This window comes from Musca autumnalis, unplaced genomic scaffold, assembly GCF_047663935.1.
Source record: "Musca autumnalis isolate F117 unplaced genomic scaffold, ASM4766393v1 scaffold_2, whole genome shotgun sequence".
NCBI classification, from domain to species: domain Eukaryota; kingdom Metazoa; phylum Arthropoda; class Insecta; order Diptera; family Muscidae; genus Musca; species Musca autumnalis.
Genome location: NW_027411755.1, coordinates 98,797,416 through 98,817,946, shown reverse-complemented (window position 1 = coordinate 98,817,946; position 20,531 = coordinate 98,797,416). Strand labels below are relative to the sequence as shown.

Here is a 20,531-nt window from a genome sequence, read left to right as displayed (position 1 = left end):
CAAGAAAGTCCTCAGGGCTCGTAAGGAAAGAGGCATGACTTTTCACCGAACGCTTTTCATTATCGGTTTCAAGTGCCGACAGATCACGAATTGACCATTTAGATTTTTGATCATTAAGCCAATGTGGCCCATGCCACCAAAGAGAGGAATTAGCTAGATCAGAAGGAGCAAGACCGCGACTTCCCAAATCAGCGGGATTATCCTCAGATTTAACGTGGTACCAATTGTGATTACCAACGTTTTCTTGGATACGACAAACGCGATTAGCTACAAACGTAGTCCAAGTCGAAGGAGTTTTTCGTAACCAGGAATAGTCCTCTCCTGGTTACGAAAAACCTGACCGTCCAACAATAAACCTGACGAAACTCAATATCAATTGCAGAGAAATTGATTTTATGGGGCCACCCTAGTTTTACACGATAGTAAATGGACGAAAATATCTCCACTAGGGGACTCAATCCTAATATAAATTAGCCCCGCGTATGCTTTTTCCTAGGCATCGGAAAAAAAACATGGAGTTCAGCCGAACAATCAGGAGTATACTGAACCCATCTGGAAATCCTAACCGAATTAACATCCGTGTAGGAATCTACAAATTTGCGCCAATCGGCATCTGTGGCTGACGAAAGGGAGTCGTCCCAACCAATATTGTCCAACCACACCTTTTGCATAACCATTTTTGCTACAGCGATAACTGGTCCTAACCAGCCCACAGGATCAAATAATTTTGCAATGGCGGATAAAATTTCCCGTTTAGTATATGATGCCTTTTTTGCGATTGGAGCGACCTCAAAGTAAAATGTGTCCAATTGTGCATTCCACCTTATTCCTAACGGCTTAGATCCACTAGATTCTACAAAGGACAATATTTTCTCATCTAGCAAATGATCAGGAGAAATACCTTCGAGAATCGATCTATTGTTCGCTGTCCACTTCCGAAGTTCGAATTTCGCTGAAGAAAGCGCGGAAACTAATTGATCCCTAGCAGATAAAGCCGTCTCCAGGTCATGTGTTCCCGCAAACACGTCCCTAGCAGATAAAGCTGTCTCCAGGTCATGTGTTCCCGCAAACACGTCGTCCACGTACATACATTTGCGCAAAATGTGCGCCGCGAGTGGGAAATCGGTCTCGGTGTCTTCCGCCAGTTTTAATAGCGTTCTAATTGCTAAATAGGGTGCACAATTTACACCAAAAGTCACCGTATGTAATTCAAAGTCTTGGACCGGTTTCGTGGGGGAATCACGGAATAGAATTCTCTGAAGCAAGGCATGTTTTGGATCGACGCGAATCTGCCTATACATCTGGGTAATGTCCGAATTGAAAACATATTTAAAAACACGCCACCGCAGAATCAGCAAGACTAAATCAAGCTGCAAAGTGGGTCCGACATAAAGCAAGTCGTTCAGACGTTTTGAAAGAAGCGTTAAAGACTACCCGAAGTTTAGTGGTCTGTTTATCAGGGTTTATGACGGGGTGGTGAGGCAAATAACAAGATAGAGAACTAGACGATACTAACCTCATGTGGTCAAGATATAAATATTCTTGTAGGACCGCGTCATAAACAACCTTAACGTCCGTCCGATTTTCTCAATAAAGACGATTAATTTCTAAGGTATTGCTTTAAAACGGTTGCTCGCGACCTACCCAAAAATTCCTTAGGATCTATGTCAGGTTTAATTGGCAGTTTTACTATATATCTACCGTCCGACATTCTGCGCGTGGTTTTTATATAATTATCTTCGCAAAAACGATCAGACGGAGACATCATATTCCGTTTTGGAGGTTCCTCTAGCTCCCAAAATCGTAAAAGAGTTTTATTAATGTTGTCTTCTTCTATCACGTCAATTTTAGTCGCGAATGTCCGAACCTCGGTCGTGGGGACAGGACCGGTAACTAACCAACCAAATACCGAATTTTGGGCCAAAACTTTCAGCGAACAAATTTTCCGAGAAGTGGCCGAAACAGTACAATTCACACCAGAAATAGAAGCAGTAGTGGAATGCACAGGAAGTTTTAAACGATTCTGAAGTCGCTCAGACAAGAATGACGACTCAGATGCTGGATCTATATAAGCGCCCTAGCCGAATAGGAAACACCATGATGAACAATATTTATCATTGCTGTTCCTAGCAAAACCGATTTGTTTTGTGCTACATGAAAGGATTGACAAGGCAGACACCCAGTCGATGTGGATGGTCTAGGTTGCTCCGATGAAGAAGGGGGATCGACAGATCTTGAATTTGTCGCGACTGTATTACCCGGAGCCGAAGTATTTGATTGGGTATCTAGGCGATGTAATAAAGTGTGATGAGGTTGATTACATTTGGAACAACGACGGCGACCTGACTTAACGCCCAAGGACATAACGCCCAAAATTAATTTTGGGCGTTATGTCCGCCCCGACCCCGGACTTAACCCCCAAAATAAAATTGGGTGTTATGTCCGCCCTAACTCCGGACATAAGGCCCAAAAATAATCGGACACAACGCCAAAAAAATTTGGCGTTATGTCCGCGTTGTAAGTGGACATAACGCCCAAAATATTATGTTGAGTTTTTTTATATTTTAATGATCATTATTTGTAATGCAGGCCGGTTTCAATTGCTGTGTTGCAAAACCTACAATAAATTATTATTTTGAACATTCTGTCTAATTTTATTATAAAAAAATTTTTTTAAATTTTCAAAATGGTAGACTCTTTCAGGTTATATTATGGTTAAGTAGATTTTAAAAATGATTTGATTGATTCCTAAAATAGCAAACATCATTCAGTAGATTTTAAACTAGTTGGACGCATAAGGAGCTCTGAAAAATCGAAATCTCCTCAGGAATTTATTAGCACATTTCCAAATAACAAACACTGACAAAACGGAATGTTTAACAGCGTGTTGAGTGATCTATTTCTTATTGTGAATTAAAAATTGAGTCATAGATAAAACCTAAAGATGTTGAAAGCGATCGAGCAAAAGTCGAAATCGCTTTCAACATCTTTAGGTTTTATGACTATGACTCAATTTTATTTTCAATGAGGAAACAATTTTAAATACATATTAACACTTAACAACTTACGAAAGCGATCGAGCAAAAGTCGAAAACGGTATATTTTATAAGAAATCGCGCGCGCGATTTTTTATAAAATATTCCGTTTTTGAACAACATCTTTAGGTTTTATGACTATGACTCAATTTTATTTTCAATGAGGAAACAATTTTAAATACATATTAACACTTAACAACTTACGAAAGCGATCGAGCAAAAGTCGAAAACGGTATATTTTATAAAAAAATCGCGTGCGCGATTTCTTATAAAATATACCGTTTTCGACTTTTGCTCGATCGCTTTCGTAAGTTGTTAGGTTAAAAGTTCATAAATATTTAAAATTGTTTCCTCATTGAAAATAAAATTGTGTCATAGAGCAAACCTGAATATGCTGGAAGCGATATAGCAAAAGTCAAAAACCGTATATTTAAAAAAAAAAAACGCGCGCGCGATTTCCTGTAAAATATACCGTTTTTTGACTTTTGCTCCATCGCTTCCAGCATATTCAGGTTTGAATTTTGATTTTGATTTCCTATGACTCAATGTTTTATTTATGGCGTTGTAGATGTGTAGATGTAGCAAAAAAAATCTTTTATACGGAATATGTTTTTAAAAAATAAAATTGCAGGTTTGCAAAATTGTGCATGCTTGTAAATCTTGTTTCGAGAAAACTCAAGTAAATCATAACGATCACAGTACTGTAATGTTGGGTCCATTTGTCCACAAATTGTTGGAAAATCCGTATACATTTAAATATGATTTCAGTAAGCTTATTTTTTGTTTATTACGTACATATATAAAACAAGTTTATTTCTAAATAAATCTGAATTTTACTTATGAAGTGGGAAAATCGTTAATTTCGGAAAACGGTCATAAAGCCCAATGGGCCTTATGTCCGCTATGGGGGCGGACTTAACGCCCAATTTTATTTTGGGCGTTAAGTCCGGGGTCAAGGAGGACATAACGCCCAAAATTGATTTTGGGCGTTATGTCCGTTTGGCGTTAAGTCAGGTCGCCAACAACGACGACTACTATCACACTTTTATGTTCCATGTCCTCTACGTACACAATTCACACACAATTGGAACCGTTTAACTATTTTATACCGTTCCGTAGAGGACTGATTTTGGAATCGCTGACATTCAAATAATCGATAAGCTTTATTTGAACAAAGCACACAACCATGTCGTGAAGACACATGAGCGTTTGGATCCGCTCCGACAATAACGCATCTAAATCTTTCCACGATGACGAGGAAGATTTATTTTTCACACTTTGTTCCCATAAGGTTTGTGTGAGCTTAGGAAGCCGTTGCAGGCACATAAATACTATGATCGGATCCCAATTATCCGTCGAAATATCATAAATGGACATTGCCGACAGGCATCCGTTTATGCCACGCTGTAACGATTTCAAATTCGCACAAGTTTCACCATCAAGAACAGGAAGAGAGAAAAGGATTTTTAATTGATTGTGTACTATAACACGAGGATTTTCGTAAGTGTCCTTCAAAGATTTCCACGCAAGAACGAAACTACTATTAGTTAATGGAAATTTGGAAACTATCTCACGAGCCTCTCCACTAATCTTCCGAATCAAATAACATAAGCGTTCAACATCGCTAGGCCGAGAATATTTATATAAATGGCTGTGAATAAGTCGCGGAACGTGGGCCAAGAATGAAAATCGCCCTCAAAAATATCCACATCACACGGTGGAAGTGCGAGGTTATGAGAATATCATCTATATCATGGGAATATCATCTAAACCAAGACTCCTAAAAGACAAAGTATTAGGAGGATCAACTTGGGTTCCCACTTCACGTGAAGCCTGAGTAGAAGTACTAAGATTACTTCTCGCTTCTAGTGGACTAGCAACCGATGGTTGCGCTAAAGAGGCAACCGAATCGTTCATTGTCGAGTTCAACGAATGTCTATGCGACCTTTTAAGTTTACCTAACTGACTTCCTAACAAACATCTCAAGTAAGCTACATCCTACTTACTGTCGATCGATTCAATATCCTCCTTTTTCGTATCACCGGCAGACATCACAAAATCAAGACACTTTTCAACCATCTCCTGTGTCTTTACCCATAACTTTTGAATTTTTTCTTTACGGACTTCTAACCCATATTCGTCTATCTCTTCAGGCTTAATAGCACTGTAATGAGACTCGAATGTTACTATAGCGTCCGATGCTCTGGTAAAAAAAAAAATACAATGGAGTGACTGACATTTTGAATTATCAAAAAAAAATTCAACTAAAGTCCGAAAAAATCACTCAAAAGAAAGTTCAAAAGCGAAAGAAGCACAGAAATCGCTAAACTGCCAAAAATATTTTGGAATTTGTACTGAATTTCCAAAAATCTACTTCAAAACTCACTATAGAGTCACGAAAATACCCGATAATTAATTAAAATCTCAAAAACAGGAAACAATTTTCACAAGAAAGCAGTTTAGAAATACTCAATTAGTATCTAAACACACGAGCTTTCAGAAATTCCACCAAAGGAATGCAGAATCAAAAAATCCACAAAGTTTCGGAAAAAAAGGTAAAAAAACGCCAAAAAATTCAGAAATTTTCAAGAAAACTTCGAATAAATCGAATAGAAATCAAAAATATTTATATAAAAGATCGACAAACTGTAATCAAAATATATCAAAAATATATGTAAAAATCAAAAATATATATAAATATTTCAAAAAATTCAAATATTTTCTTCTCAAAATTGAAAAACCCGTAATTTCACGTACCGAAACCGTACAAAAATTCAAAATATTCAATTAAAATTATTATTTTCAACCGAAAATACCGAGATTTTATGATTTAATTCGCGAAAATACCTCAATTAGGCTCACTAATACCGATTGTAGGGTGAATGTGGACCAAAAAACCACAAAGCAAATTAAATCAAATTAAAAATTCTGGAAAATTTTAATAAAAATAATTGATTTTTCACAAAACGGTCAAAAAATCACTTTATTTATTAAAAAGTCGAATTGACCGAGTGTAGGGTGTACACGATTTTTTAATTTCCAAAAATATTCAATCGACGCTCCCGTATCACTCTCAATACACGATTTTTTAATTTCCAAAAATATTCAAACGACGCTCCCGTATCACTCTCAAAAATATTTACTATAAAATATTTCAATATATTAAATTATTATTTTGCGTGTACTAAGAAAATTTTTCCAACAGGGATGTCGAAAAAATTTCCTACTGGGATACCACTACTCAACGAAAAAGAAAAAAAACACCACACAGCTGGTATGGGGGTATACAGTGTGTGTGTGTGTATCAACAAGCACCCAGCTAACAATTTTTTCCGAATTCGGAACGAAACTCTGCACAAGTATGCGATTCTGAAGTGCGATTCTGTAACTCCTTAACGACAGAATTAACGACTAATGTCGGTAGTTAACGATAATTTTCGGTAAGTGCTATTCTGTATACCAATTTTAACAATTGTTGTCGGTAAATTTTGTCGTTAATTACCGAAAATTATTGTTAAGTTAACAACCAAAAAAAAGTTGTTGTTAAGTCTTAACGACAGTACATTATTGCAATATTTTGTTGATTTCTTTTTAAAACGGCGTTTTTATATGAGCATATGTTATGTTAATCAGGAGTGTACACAAGGTAAATTCTGCCTTATTGAGAAAAATCTTCTTAAAGCGTTTACATAAGGGTTAACTACATATGTATGATAACACGGGTCAGCTTCGCCACTGTTGTGCTTTCGCCAGCGCCGATTTTATTGAAACTGCATAAAGATCATCAAAGTTCTCTTTGATCTTCGATTGACTCATAAATTTCCTTTAGACCACCTTCATGTAGCATCAATTAAATCGGCGCTGACGAAGGCGCAACAGTGGCTATCCTACATATGAAGACTACGCTAACCTTTGTTTTACTTACTAAAGAGGAAAAACGTTTGCTAATGCTTCAAAAGAACTCAAGTGTGGTACTGCTATGTAAGACCTATAGCAATGTCCGTAACACTATCTTTCTAGGAGGCTTTCGTTGGCTTTAATTTAGCATTGAGGCCAACACGTGAATAGTATTACTATAACCTACTTTGTTCTGTGATAATCTTATAGATTTTAACTCAGCATCACTAACAATCAGAATGCTAAAAATGGCGTATAAGCTTGGATTTTCGAACTTTTCATACTCTCTGCTATGAGAAATTTCATTTAATGTGGGCGTGAATTAAATATGTGAATATATAAACTCAAATGACGGTAACGTGGATCCACGATCACTGAAGGGGCTTAAGTCATGTCAAATATCAAAGCTGAATTTCCATACAGAGCGCCACAACCCAAAATATGATCCCAACTTATAATTAAAAAAATACAACTGCGCTTTTAAAAAAGATTAATGATGGTTTTATCACTTTTATTACTTTTAAATCACACACACAATAAAACATCTTAAGAAATCCTTCTTTACTGGCATCCGTATTCATCCAAAAGAAACACATTTGAGCCAAAATCCTTCAAAAATCTGAATTGTTTCCTTCTTAAACACTTTATGTTTTGTACTCGCGACGAAATAATGTTTTCAGCTTCAAAATATATTTTAATAAATATTAAAATATAATATTTGACATTTCCTTCCTATCGATTTTCGTCGGTATGAGTTAACGATTTCTACAATCGTTAACATAAAGTTACAGAATAGCACATTCGTTAACTCAACCGAATATTTTCGTTAACTACCGATTTCGGTTTGTTATTAAAAAAAGTTACAGAATCGCACTACTGATGTCGAATTCGTTCAGAAATCGGAACAAAATTGTGTGAAGGTGCCCACGAATTCGGAAAGTTTTATCGGAAAAAAATCGGAAGGAATATTAGAGTTTCTTTCCGAATTCTGAACGAATTCGCAAAAAAAAACTCGAATGAAAAAAGGTAAATTTTAAGGGAATTTTCGATTATCTGCACAATTTCGGAAAAAACTCGGAAGGAACATTCGAAAATCGGAAAAAATTCGGAAGATTATCGGATGTTTGATCCGATATTCGGAAAAAAATTCGGAAAATTATCGGATGTTTGATCCGATATTCGGTAAAAAATCGGAAGATTATCGGATGTTTGATCCGATATTCGGAAAAAAGTCGGAAGATTATCGGATGTTTGATCCGATATTCGGAAAAAAATCGGAAGATTATCGGATGTTTGATCCGATATTCGGAAAAAAATCGGAAGATTATCGGATGTTTGATCCGATATTCGGAAAAAAATCGGAAGATTATCGGATGTTTGATCCGATATTCGGAAAAAAATCGGAAGATTATCGGATGTTTGATCCGATATTTGGAAAAAAATCGGAAGATTATCGGATATTTTATCCGATATATGGAAAAAAATCTGAATATTTTCGTAAGGTTTTATCCGAAAATCGGAAAAAATTCCGGTGATTTATATTTCGGAAAATGTTCGGATGTTTAATGCGAATTTTTTTATTCTTTATTTCATCATCTTCACAAGTTGGATTTAATAGTATTCATTGCTGCTGCCCGCTGATATTGTGTGTTTGCAAAATTATAAAACACAACTTTTCCTAATAAAGTTTCCATGTGTCATCACGATGTTGTTCTTTATTTGGCGTATCTAAAATAGAATTAACAATATTTGTTATTATAAACAGCTTTTTACAAAATGTGTATGCAAACTTCCAATTTTAATTTGTTTTAAAACACACAATAATTTGTTCCGCTACGTCTTACTCACTTAACTGCTGCGAAATAACTAAAAAACAAGGTACAGCATGCAAACAAAGCAAAGAAATTTCCCTTGCCGCTGGCGTTGTTTGTATACAATCAACTCTCAACCAGAGTTCGGGATTTTTGCTCGCGAGAAAAATACACAGATCAAAAATTCTTTCAGATTATGTGCAGAGTACTCGGAAACTAATCGGAAAGAAAACAAATCAAAATTTCCCTTCCGAGATTGTGCAGAGCACTCGGAAAATAATCGGAAAGAAAGGTTACGAAATCTCGGAAAAAATCTGATATCAGAGCCATCGGCAAAAATTGTTGGCTGGCTGGGCAAGCAAACAAGTAAACGACCAAGCGACTGACCGACCGACTGACTCAACGATATGAGCGTAAGTATGTATGTTTATGCCCGTATGTACGTATAAACGAATATATGTTGTTCACTTGCTAATAACCAAACAAACGTAAAGGGATTTTAATGCAAGTTATGTGGGGAATAAAAAATGCAATTTTGGCACAATTAATGTATCAAAATGTGTGGTTCTTTTTGTAATAATTTGAAGGCACTTATTAACAATTATTTGTATTTAATTTTGTGCACTATTCCACCACAATTTATAGGAAAAAAATCGAATATTTTTTACAACAAAAAATAGCAAAAAAATAAATGTCACTTTTTTTCTTTTTCACTTGTGACAAATCGATTGATACGGGAGGGGGGATGCGCAACGCGTTGTAAGACGGCCAAACAGCGATCACGACACAAACAATTGTTGCTTTTTTTCACTTTCAATTTTTATGTTTTCGATATTCTCACTTAAAACACTTTACGTACCTGTTTTTTGATGAGATTAAGGGTGAAAATAAATGGATTGATGGATGGATGGATGGATATATGGATGGACTGTATGGATGTTATGTTGTTTGCTGCGAAATAAGAGCAAACAGACCGATTAACAAAGGCCCCGACAACAACACCGACTCAATCGCGACTCGAAGTGACCAAATGTTTACGTCAATGTAAATAAAAGAAATAAGGGAGAAAAATATAAATGCAGTATTTTCGTTTTGATTTGTATTTGACTATAAGTCAAATTGATTTTATTCAATAAATAAAAGTGGATGATGGTAACGATATTACCTTAGATAATTGCAACGATCTTGCAGAAAAAGCTTACTATAAAGCGCGCGTTTCAACGATCCGATGGAAAGTAAAAGTAGATGAAGAGAGGTGGGAAAATGTCAAAGGAACTCAACGAAAGAATTATCGTTAAAATCTGCAATGTAAATGTTACAAGGGTCTAACAATAAGGAGCTTGCAGATTTTAACGATAATGTAGGCCACAACAGATTGGCCGTTAATGAGCGAAAATAATATCAAAAATAAACAATTTAACTTAAACACGTACAGTGCTGCTCAAAACATTTGCAACTGGAATGACTAGTTCGTATTTTATGTAGTTCTGAGATAGTTTGTGGATTTGAAATGCAAATATTTTTGTAGATTGATTGTTTATTGGATCCTTTTTAAAGATTTAAAAATTAATTTGCAAAAATTGCACTTATTTTACAAAAAATATACAAAGCAATGCTCGAACTCACTTTTTGTTCTGCTCAAAACATTTGCAACAAAATTTGATTCAACATCTGAAGAAATTATTCTTGTTTTGATAATATATTGTGAATTAAACATTTTATTTATTATCTGGAGACATCGTAAAGTAAACCAGTTAACTAAATAAATTAATATATCCTTTGGAATCCTGTGCTCTAAGGATAATTGTTAAATACCAAGGTTTTATTCGATATTTAATAGTCTAGAGTCCAGATTAGAGTCCCGGGACCTCCTATATGAATTTAGATTACTTAAGTTGATCAGGTACGATAAGAACTTAAGCTTATTTGCAAAAAATACTAGTTTTACGTGATTATATATACGTTTAGAAGCGGTATTATGTCAAAACATCCTGTTATACGACACTTCTGGAGTGTACATGGTGCGATTTTGAAATGCTATCTTTCCGGTTAGTTCTTGGATCTGTTAAACATCTCGATCTCATGCTTCCTGTACCATTTCTGTCCATAAAAATACCTCCAGGGCAATATAAAACACCTCCTACATTTTGGGACAAATTTTATTGTCCTTCGTTCTGGTGATCAATCAAATTTTTTCAAGTCATATAACTTAAATATAGATTTAAATCGAAGAGAAGTACTCGGTTTCACTACTCCAAAAACATAACCACACATTTTTTGCATAATTTCTATGAAAAATTCCATTTTTCCTGGAAATTATTGTTTTCCCAAAATTTGCCTATTTTGGTATACCGGTATCCTTGGTATGTATCGGAGGTGTTTGTATAGATTTATCGGTGTCAAGTCTTTAACTTTAACTTTATTTAACATCTGTTGATGACTTCTGAGAGATCTGCTTAATAATTCGTATAATTATTTGATCATCCCCTGCAGTAGATGTTGTTGTCCTCGCATCTCCTTCCCATCTTATGGCGATTTTAGTTTTTTTTTTCAAAAAATACCATTTTAGCAAAGCGAAAAAATTGTTCTGAAAAAGTCTTGTAGAAATGTGTTTAAAAAATTCGTCAAAATGTGTCCAGATTTTGCATAAATGTATTGGAGTATAAAAAAAAGAGTGTCGAGAAGGTCGTGAGAATTTTTTTGTATTTTTCTCTTGATTGTTGTCTTTGATATTGCGCAAACAAAACTTGCGTCTTGCTTGCGCATTTTGAGTTATGCCAAAAAATGGTGGAAATATCCTTAGGTCAAATTTTTGCCTTTTTGGGTTTTTGTCTTCATTGTCTCTGATATTGCGTGTTTTGGCTTAATGTCTGTGTTCACCCTACATTAGACAATGTGCGCACGTCCACTTATATGTTGTAGGTACTATATATAATGATTTTTATGAAATGATGGCGATGCACAAGGGGTGAAATCGCAAAAAATGGAAATTAATTAAAAAAATTAAATTCGGTTTTTGGTATAACTGTCGTTACATGATAATATGTTACAAAATTCTAAGTCTCTCACCAAAATGTCAAGATCATATATTGTTCACTTCTAAAGTTACACTGTGTTAGAGCCAAAGAATTTTTAATAATTTGAAGAGCACAATAAAAAATTAAATTTTTTGGTGTATAAAGTGTAATATTTTTTTTTGCATCAAAAGTGGTCATTTTGGAATGGAATCCTCAACTTCAGATAGATATCAGAATCTTAAAAATATATTTATGGCAAAAAAAGTTTAGAAACATATTAAAAAATAATTTAAAATTTATCTATTTTTCCCAATTTTTGAAAAGTATTTAGAGTTAAAAAAGTAGCGGAATATTTTATATGGATGTTATTCCAAAACGAGAATATATGGAGATGATGTTTGATAAAAATATGTTCAACCCCTTCAAAATGCACAATTCACAATTTGAGCCAGTTTAGTTGCAATATATGCCTAAAATGTTCGAAATCCCCCAAATTTGACTGTACTGTATCTTTGACCTATATTGACAAATTTTAGCACGATGAATTCTTAGGCATTCAGAACTATGAATTCTAATTTACAGATAAATATACTAAAAAACATGGTCAAGACCCCCGAAATACATAAAATCGGGAGATACTCATGTATGGGAGCTATACGAAAATATTAGTCTAACTTTATAGTTTTTTTGTCAAATATTAGCTTAACTAATAACACTGTGCTACAGTGAAAATTTGCAGGGGTTCTGATGCATAAATTCGGTATTGTGGGAGTCCATGGAAGACGAAAATACCTTTGGTTTCTTTAGGTCACTTCGTTTTTTGATTTTATAACGGTAAATGTAGCAAAAAACGAGGTTTCTTGAATTTTCAATTTAAAACGGTCATAACTTCTTTTTTCCACACCGGACTTTTACAGTTTATTTTTAAAGGTGAAAACCTTGCGTTTCGAACAAGCCATAATTTTTAAAAATCCGGTAACAAATGGTTGAGTTATAGTGAGGAAAATTATTTTCCTCGTGATCTAGGCTACGTAGAAGACACCAAAATGCGTAATTATTTACTTTCATCAAGAAGAGAATTTAGTTGGCTTTTCAAAATGAGAAAAACCAATGAAATCGGTTGAAAAATAGATGAGTTATGGTATTTTTTGTGTTTTAACTTTTTTGTTTTTTTTGCGTACTTTTCCTTTATAAAAGATTTGTACCTTGTGCGTAATAATTAAATAGAAAAATTACAGTTACAATCATATGCACTAAAGACCAATCTTTTAAAAAGGAAACAAGTAAGAAAAGCGTTAAGTTCGGTCGGGCCGAACTTTTTATACCAAAATGCTTCCCTGAATTAATCTCCGTTTTTTGAAATCTTGCACCAATGTGCGCTGGCCGAAATACTATGATTTCGGGTCAATCAGGTACGAGAGAACCCGCCGTCTTGGGACTGAACTTTAGATATAGACGTCATCTGCGTAAAGGCAGTGATATATTTTGTAATATTTTTTGATTATTTGTTATATTTAGACATCGGATTTTGCATGTTTTTTTATTTCTTATCCGATTGTACTCAAATTTTGGATCTATCCCAGCAAAAATTTGGATCCGATAGTCGTAACCCTTTACGTAACCCTTTACAAAGTAATGTAAACAAGATTATTTTCGCATTACAAGTAATCTGAAAAGTAATGGGTTACTTCTTAAAAAAATTACAAGGTAAACCTACTTACTTTACTCCTGACTAAGTAATGAGGACGGTGGCACAGTGTGTGTGTGTCTGACTATAAATCCCAGGGTTGTGTGTTCAACGCTCACCATCGGCACGCGAGTTTTTGACAAAAACAAAAACTTTTTATTATTGTTGATTGTGTTTAGCTAATTGACCTTTGGTAAATTTAAGCAAATAAAACAAGGGGTTTATTGCTTTTTCATCCCAACGTTTCGTCGCTTGTTTGGCGACTTCTTCAGGGGACATGTCTATTTAAATATATAAAAATCACAATTTGCAATTTTACAAAAACACCAAGAAAGTACATGTATTAATAACTTACGATAATATTTGTAAATCTTGTTACATTGATTTTATATTAATTAAACATATAAGACAATTAACAAGAATTAAAAGCTAGATCACAGTGAGATTACAATATTGCAATGCCGTAACTGACACTTATGCTGTCAGTGTCTTCTTTTATGTTCATTGTCCTTTCAATATGTTGTTGAATGCGTAAGCTTTCAATCATTAGTCTCTTTTTCTCTTTTCGTTCTTTGTCCAATAGTATGACGTTGTCAAAGTCAGGTGTGTGGCCTTTGCTCGGAGCATGTTGTGAGAGTGCTGTCGTTTCTTTTTGTTTCTCAATATCTGATTTGTGTTCTCCCATTCTAATACGAGGGCGGTTCGGAAACTTCTTAGCCCATCAATGAAAGAGAATAGTTAGTTTTTCAAAAATATTTTTATTTTTCAATATAATCTCCTGAAACTTCAATACACTTAGTCCAATGCTTTTCTAGCAATTCTATCCTTTGATTAAAATAGTTTTCCTCAAGGTCTTCAAAATAGTGGTTTACAACTGTAATTGCATCTTTATTTGAGGTAAAACGCTTGCCAGCAAGGAATTTTTTTTAGATTTGGGAACAAGTAAAAGTCACTGGGAGCTAAATCAGGAGAATAAGGTGTGTGGTCAAGCAACTCGTACATTAATTCGTTGATTTTAGCCATTGTTAAAACACTCTTGTGCGCTGGTGCGTTGTCTTGATGAAAAATTATTTTTTTTTGTGTTGTAAGCCAGGACGTTTTTCTCGAATTTGTACATTTAATTGATCCAAAAGGTTGCAATAGTATTGTTTTACCCTTTTGCAGATAGTCAATCAATAAAATACCTTTGAAGTCCCAAAACCTTACCAGCCGATTGAATTGTTTTTGCCTTCTTTGGGGCACTTCCCCCAGCTTCAGTCCATTGTTTGGATTGTTCTTTTGTCTCTGGAGTATAGTGGTGGATCCATGTCTCATCAACAGTTATGAAACGACGCACAGTGGTTCCACTTGTATGGGAAGGTGCGACAAAAATATTTATAATCGTCGGATCAATCTGATTTTTTCAGTATACGCTAAAAATAAGACAAAAATACTTTACCCAAAAAATCATAAGTATGGGTCCAGTTTTTCCTACAGCCTCCATGTAGCGGTACCACCCGATTTCAGGTATTTTGAAGCTTTTATCTACATTTTCGGCCCTAATTGGCTGTACTTTGGTATTTGGTCAGAAACCTTCTGCACCAAAAATTGTGGTCTTAGGTCCAGGTTTCGGTATAGCTCTCATATTACAATACGTCCCGATTCCTGGTATTTTGAAGATTTTATCAACATTTTCGGCCCGAATTGGTTGTAATTTGCCATTTAGGGTTCTTAATGATCAGAAACCTTCTGCGCTAAAAATTGTGGTCTTAGGTCCAGGTTTCGGTATAGCCCTCATATTACGGTACCTCCCTATTTCAGTTATTTTGAGGTTTTTATCTACATTTTCGGTTGGAATTGGTTGTAATTTTATATTTGGAGTTCTTACTGGTCAAAAAACGTCCCCGACTGGTATCGTGGACGGGAAAGTAAACAAATTATACCATTTTAGGTCAGAATATTTCATAATAAAATTCGGTGCGACCGAACTTTACATTTTTACTTGTTTTTCATATTATATGAAGCATCATACATATATCAAAAATATACAAATGTAAAAAAAATACACTCATAAGTAGATCCCAAAACAAAAATGTCTAAACCTTTAAAGAAAAAAACCAAAACAAACAATTAAAACAAAACAAAGAAGAAACTGAGAATACAATAATACGGCATACTCACTGAAACGACGTCATTATTTTTAATGTCACACACGGAAATGCAAATATATGCAACTGGAACCAAATTTTTTGTAAAATTGACATTATTTCGCACATTCTTCAAAAAATTTGGAGTGTGGCGAAGGATGGCGAAGTTAGTAAAACTCTACTTCAATTTTTAGGACATGGAAAAAAAGTATTATAAAAAATGTGATTTCCAGCTCATTTTATGGGAATAATGTGTACACATTTTTATGTAAAATTAATTAGAAACCCTTGTACTAAAACTTCCATTTCGAAAAAAATAATTTTATCCTTTCAATTTTGAGTTACTTGCCTTGTAAGAAGTCACAACCTTAGTGATGTTATTAAAGTTGTTAAGAGATCATACGTAAATGTCAACTTCTTCTGTTTTGTTAAATACCGTTATAAATTACAAAAACAGTGCTGGAATATTAAAATATAATATGTTTAGAGAATCTTTGCTGAATTGTCGCAGAGATTTGCTGATATCGATTTTTCGATTTTTGTCGCAAGTTGGGACCAGTGTGCGACGCTTAAAATCCATTTTATTTCGCTTAAAACGATCCAAACAAGCTTGAGAAATGTTCATTCTTATGCGTTTTTGATCGACTGTTAACAAATGCGGCACCCATCTTGCAGAAAGCTTTTTCATCTGTAGTTCTTCATGCTAAATTAAATGGACTCGATCATTTGAGATGCCTATGATATTAGCAATTTCACGCACTTTTATTCGTGATCATTTAATACCATATCATGCACTTTGGCTACAATTTCTGTTGTTGTTGCTGTTTTTGGACGTCCACTTCGTGGTTCATCTTCAATGCTTGTACGACCACGTTTAAATTCAGCAACCCAATTTTTTACTGTTGCATATGAAGGAGCACTTTCACCTAACACATTCACCATATCATTATGAATTTCTTGTCCCGATAAACCTTTTTTATGTAAATATTTAATGACAGCACGCATTTCTAATTTTGCCATTGTAAAAAAATTGCGGATGCGTCTTTTTTTTGAACACATGTTTCTATATGAAGGAGTTGCCAGATCGAAACAAAATTTAACATGTGTTCATAACAGAGATGGAAGTTTCCAAAACACTTAACTTTTTTCTGTTTGTACCGCGCTTTTTGTGCTAGGCTAAGAAGTTTCCGAACTGCCCTCGTACTCGAAGTTCTTTTTGTTGTCCAAATGTATATTTTGTTACAATCATCGTCGTTTTTTCCTTTGCAGTTGATTTGATATACAACGTTGTTTTATTGTTGCTTTTCAATTGGGGCTTTTGTATTTGAAAATATTGTGTTTAGTGTTGTGTTCGTTTTATATACAAAGCTTATGTTGTTGTTTATGATTTTTGGCAATTTTTGGTTGTCAAAAAGGCCTGGGATGTATGTTACACCGTAAAATTTTTTTGTTTGTGCGTTTGCTGTGTCTTATTTTGTTAGATTATTTGTTTCTCTCTTATTTTACTTTTGATTTCCTCAATTAAGGAGTGTATAATATTGCCGGGAAAGCTGTTGTTTTGTAAAATGTTTGTTATTATTTTGCTGTTTTTGTTTGTCACTGATGTTTAGAATTCGGTATATTAAATGTTTACCAGTATTAAGGATTTGTGATCTTGTTTGTGTTGTATGATAATTTATTATTCTGCCAGAGGATGTGTCTTCGCTATACCAGTCAAAGGTGATTGTATCATTGGCTCGAATCAATTTAACGTCTAAATAAGGTATTGTTTTTTCCTTCTCGACATCTAGTGTAAACTGAATTTTATTGTGAAAATTGTTTAAAGTGTTGAGTATTGTTTCCGCATCGTCCTTGTTGATTATTGCTAAAATATCATCCACATATTTGGTTATGTATTTAATATTTATGTCCTTATGTTGTAGCTCAGCTATGGTGTCGTCAAGTAAGTGGTCTAAAACTATATCTGCGATTGTAGGTGAGAGAGGGTTTCCCATTGACATACCGAAAATTTGATTATATATTTTATCATCGAATACAGAATAGTTGTTGTCCTTGAGGCAGAATTGTAAAAGTTGGAGGAAGAGTTTTCTTGGGATTTTGGTGTGGTTTTTGACTTGGTCCCATTTTTCCATTATGATTTTAATTGCGGTATGTACAGGTATATTTGTAAATAAGGATATGGCATCGAATGATACTAATATATCCGTTTTGGCCAGCTTAATGTCTTTAAGAGTCTGTTTAAGTTCTGCAGAATTCTTTATATAATATTTCGTTGATACTCGTACTAAGTTCTTTAAAATTTGGCCTAGAAATTTGGAAGTGTTGTAACACGGGACATTAACGGAGGATACTATGGGCCTTAGTGGTATGTTAGGCTTGTGTACTTTAGGTAGTCCACAGATGCGGGGGGCGTTTGCGGCAGAACACTGTAATTTCTTTTTTTCGTATAGATTAATGTAATTCCTTTTGAGTAATTCATAAACCAGATTTTTGTTAGTTTTTTGTAACTTCTAGGCTAAGAAGTTTCCGAACTGCCCTCGTACTCAAAGTTCTTTTTGTTGTCCCAATGTATATTTTGTTACAATCATCGTCGTTTTTAATGTGTAAATGAGTTTTAATATGTAAATGAATTTCAATACAAACTATCAAAATAATCGGATGGTTTTATGAATAAACTTTCTTTTTAGAGTAATTATCTTAGTATCAATAATCTTTCTTATTTTTTAGGTCAATTAGATGAGCAACAACCCGTTGTTTCAACAGTAAAGCCAATGTTTTCAGTCGGAGATCGGGTTAAGGTGTGTGTGGATGTAGAGGTTCTAGTAAAATTACAACAAGGTCACGGCGGCTGGAATCCACGCATGTTAGAACATCTACAAAAAACGGGCACAGTTCACAGAATAACAGAAAAAGGTGATATTAGGTATGTAATATTAGAAATAATCGGTAACCATTTGAAGCACCCAAGTTATCAGAACGTGTTTACTACTTTAATAGCGCGTTGTACAGCAAATACCGGCTTAAGTCCAGTTTTGGGCCCGTTGCCGGAGCACGTTGATAGACAGCGGTGGCCAATTCATATGCAACAAAATTGCACAATTTAGAAAATATTGTGTAAAATATAATTGTGTAAAAAGGAGGTTTAAACGCGTGGCCGGTGTTGGTCTCTGTCCAAAAAAGAAGAAAAAATTAAGGAATTTCAACGACGGTTTTTACAATGATTTCCATATTGTCTTTGTCGGCTGTAAAAATATAGAAAAAAGTGTACTTACGGAACTTTGAAAGCAAGTATGTATAGACTTTTGTAAGAAAAAAAACAGTAAGGATAGGATCCAAGTGGGGCGGGGCCGACTTTACCCTTCACCACTGTGAATATGTAAAATATATATGGGAGCTATATCTAAATCTGAATCGATTTCGATATATTATATGTCACACTTATTTCTATACCAAATTCCGTTTCACATTGCAAATTTTATCAAAATTGGACAGATATAGGGTGTTTGGTGCTTCAAATATCTCAAATCGGCCGAACATATATATACATATATATATATATATATATATATATATATATATATATATATATATATATATACTAGCAAATGCCCGCTACTTCGTATGCGGAGAGGGCATAAAATATATATGAACAATATTTAATATGGAAGTGGTGAACACTGACGATTCTGTTGTACTAAAACCTATTTTTTGTTTTATGTTTAACAAAAATGGATTTTTATAAATATAGATATCTGTAACTTCTTTCATTTTGATGTCCGGTCCATGTCAGAATATTTTTCAGCCAAGAAACTTCTTTTCTTCCTCTGCATGATCTTCCATCAACTGATCCTTTAATAATTTTTTGCAGAATAATATATTTATCATTTCTCATGATATGTCCCAGGTATGACACTTTTCTGGTTTTAACTGTTTTAAGGAGTTGGCGATCTTGATTCATTCTTCTTAGTTCCTCGTCATTTCTTATCCGATCTGTCCACGGTATTTTAAGTATTTTCGGTATATCCAAATTTCAAATGATTCCAGTTTTCTTTCATCTATCGCCTTTATTGTCCATGTTTCTGATGCATATAACAAAACAGACCAGATGTAGCATTTGATGAATCTGGTTTTAGTTTGTCTGTAAAATGCATCCCTTGCCATTTCTATACGACAAGTTATTCCTTTCGAAACATCCCATTGTTCATTTATGCTAACTCCTAAATATTTATAGTTTTTTACTTTTTCTATTACGGTGTTTTGTATTTTCAACGTACTGTTGTTATACGTATTTTTTCGGCTGATGGTCATGTATTTTGTTTTCTTTTTGTTGATTTTCAATCCATACGATTCACTTACATCTGTGAGTTTGTCAATAAGTTTTTGTAGACCGGATATGGTGCTTGCGAATATTGTTGTATCGTCCGCGTATCTGATATTGTTGATAACCATCCCATGTATTTGTACTCCTATTCTTTGGTGCTCTATAGCCTCCATAAATATTCGTTGGGAGTATATATTAAATAACAACGGCGAAAGGATACATCCTTGTCGTACCCACTTTGAAATCGTTACTTCTTCCGTCATTTCTCCATTTATATCGATGTATGCCGCCTGTTTCCATTATAAATTTCGTATACATCGTATTTCGTTGTCGCTTATGTTAATTGTTTTCAAAATTTCTATTAGTTTATCGTGACGAACTGTTTCGAAAGCTTTTTCGTAGTCAACGAAACATATAAATATATCCTGTTGTACTTCTCGGCATTTCTGAACTAGTACCTGTAAGCTAAGCAGTGCTTCTCGAGTCCCCATTCTGAACTGTGATGTGCCCATATACTTTTCACATTGGGGATATATTCTCTTAGAAAAAGTTTTAATGCGTGACTCATGATACTAATCAGTCTATATTCTTCACATTTTTTGCGTTGTTCTTCTTTGGTACCGGTATGAATTTTGAA

At 34.3% G+C, this 20,531-nt stretch overlaps 1 protein-coding gene and 1 long non-coding RNA gene across 3 annotated transcripts in view; both read left to right on the top strand.

Annotated features, from left to right (window-relative positions):
• The window catches only part of mib2 (E3 ubiquitin-protein ligase mind bomb 2), a 361,272-nt gene that overhangs the window by 304,576 nt on the left and 36,165 nt on the right, over positions 1 to 20,531 (top strand). For both annotated transcript variants that reach the window (XM_073968614.1, XM_073968613.1), the window contains one exon: positions 18,301 to 18,496. In XM_073968614.1, the coding sequence (XP_073824715.1) occupies positions 18,301 to 18,496 (196 nt within the window). The remainder of the gene's footprint in view (positions 1 to 18,300; positions 18,497 to 20,531) is intronic.
• On the top strand, positions 606 to 15,571 carry LOC141394354 (uncharacterized). Its single transcript, XR_012410376.1, has 2 exons — positions 606 to 2,312; positions 4,050 to 15,571. It is a non-coding gene; the product is annotated as an uncharacterized lncRNA (long non-coding RNA).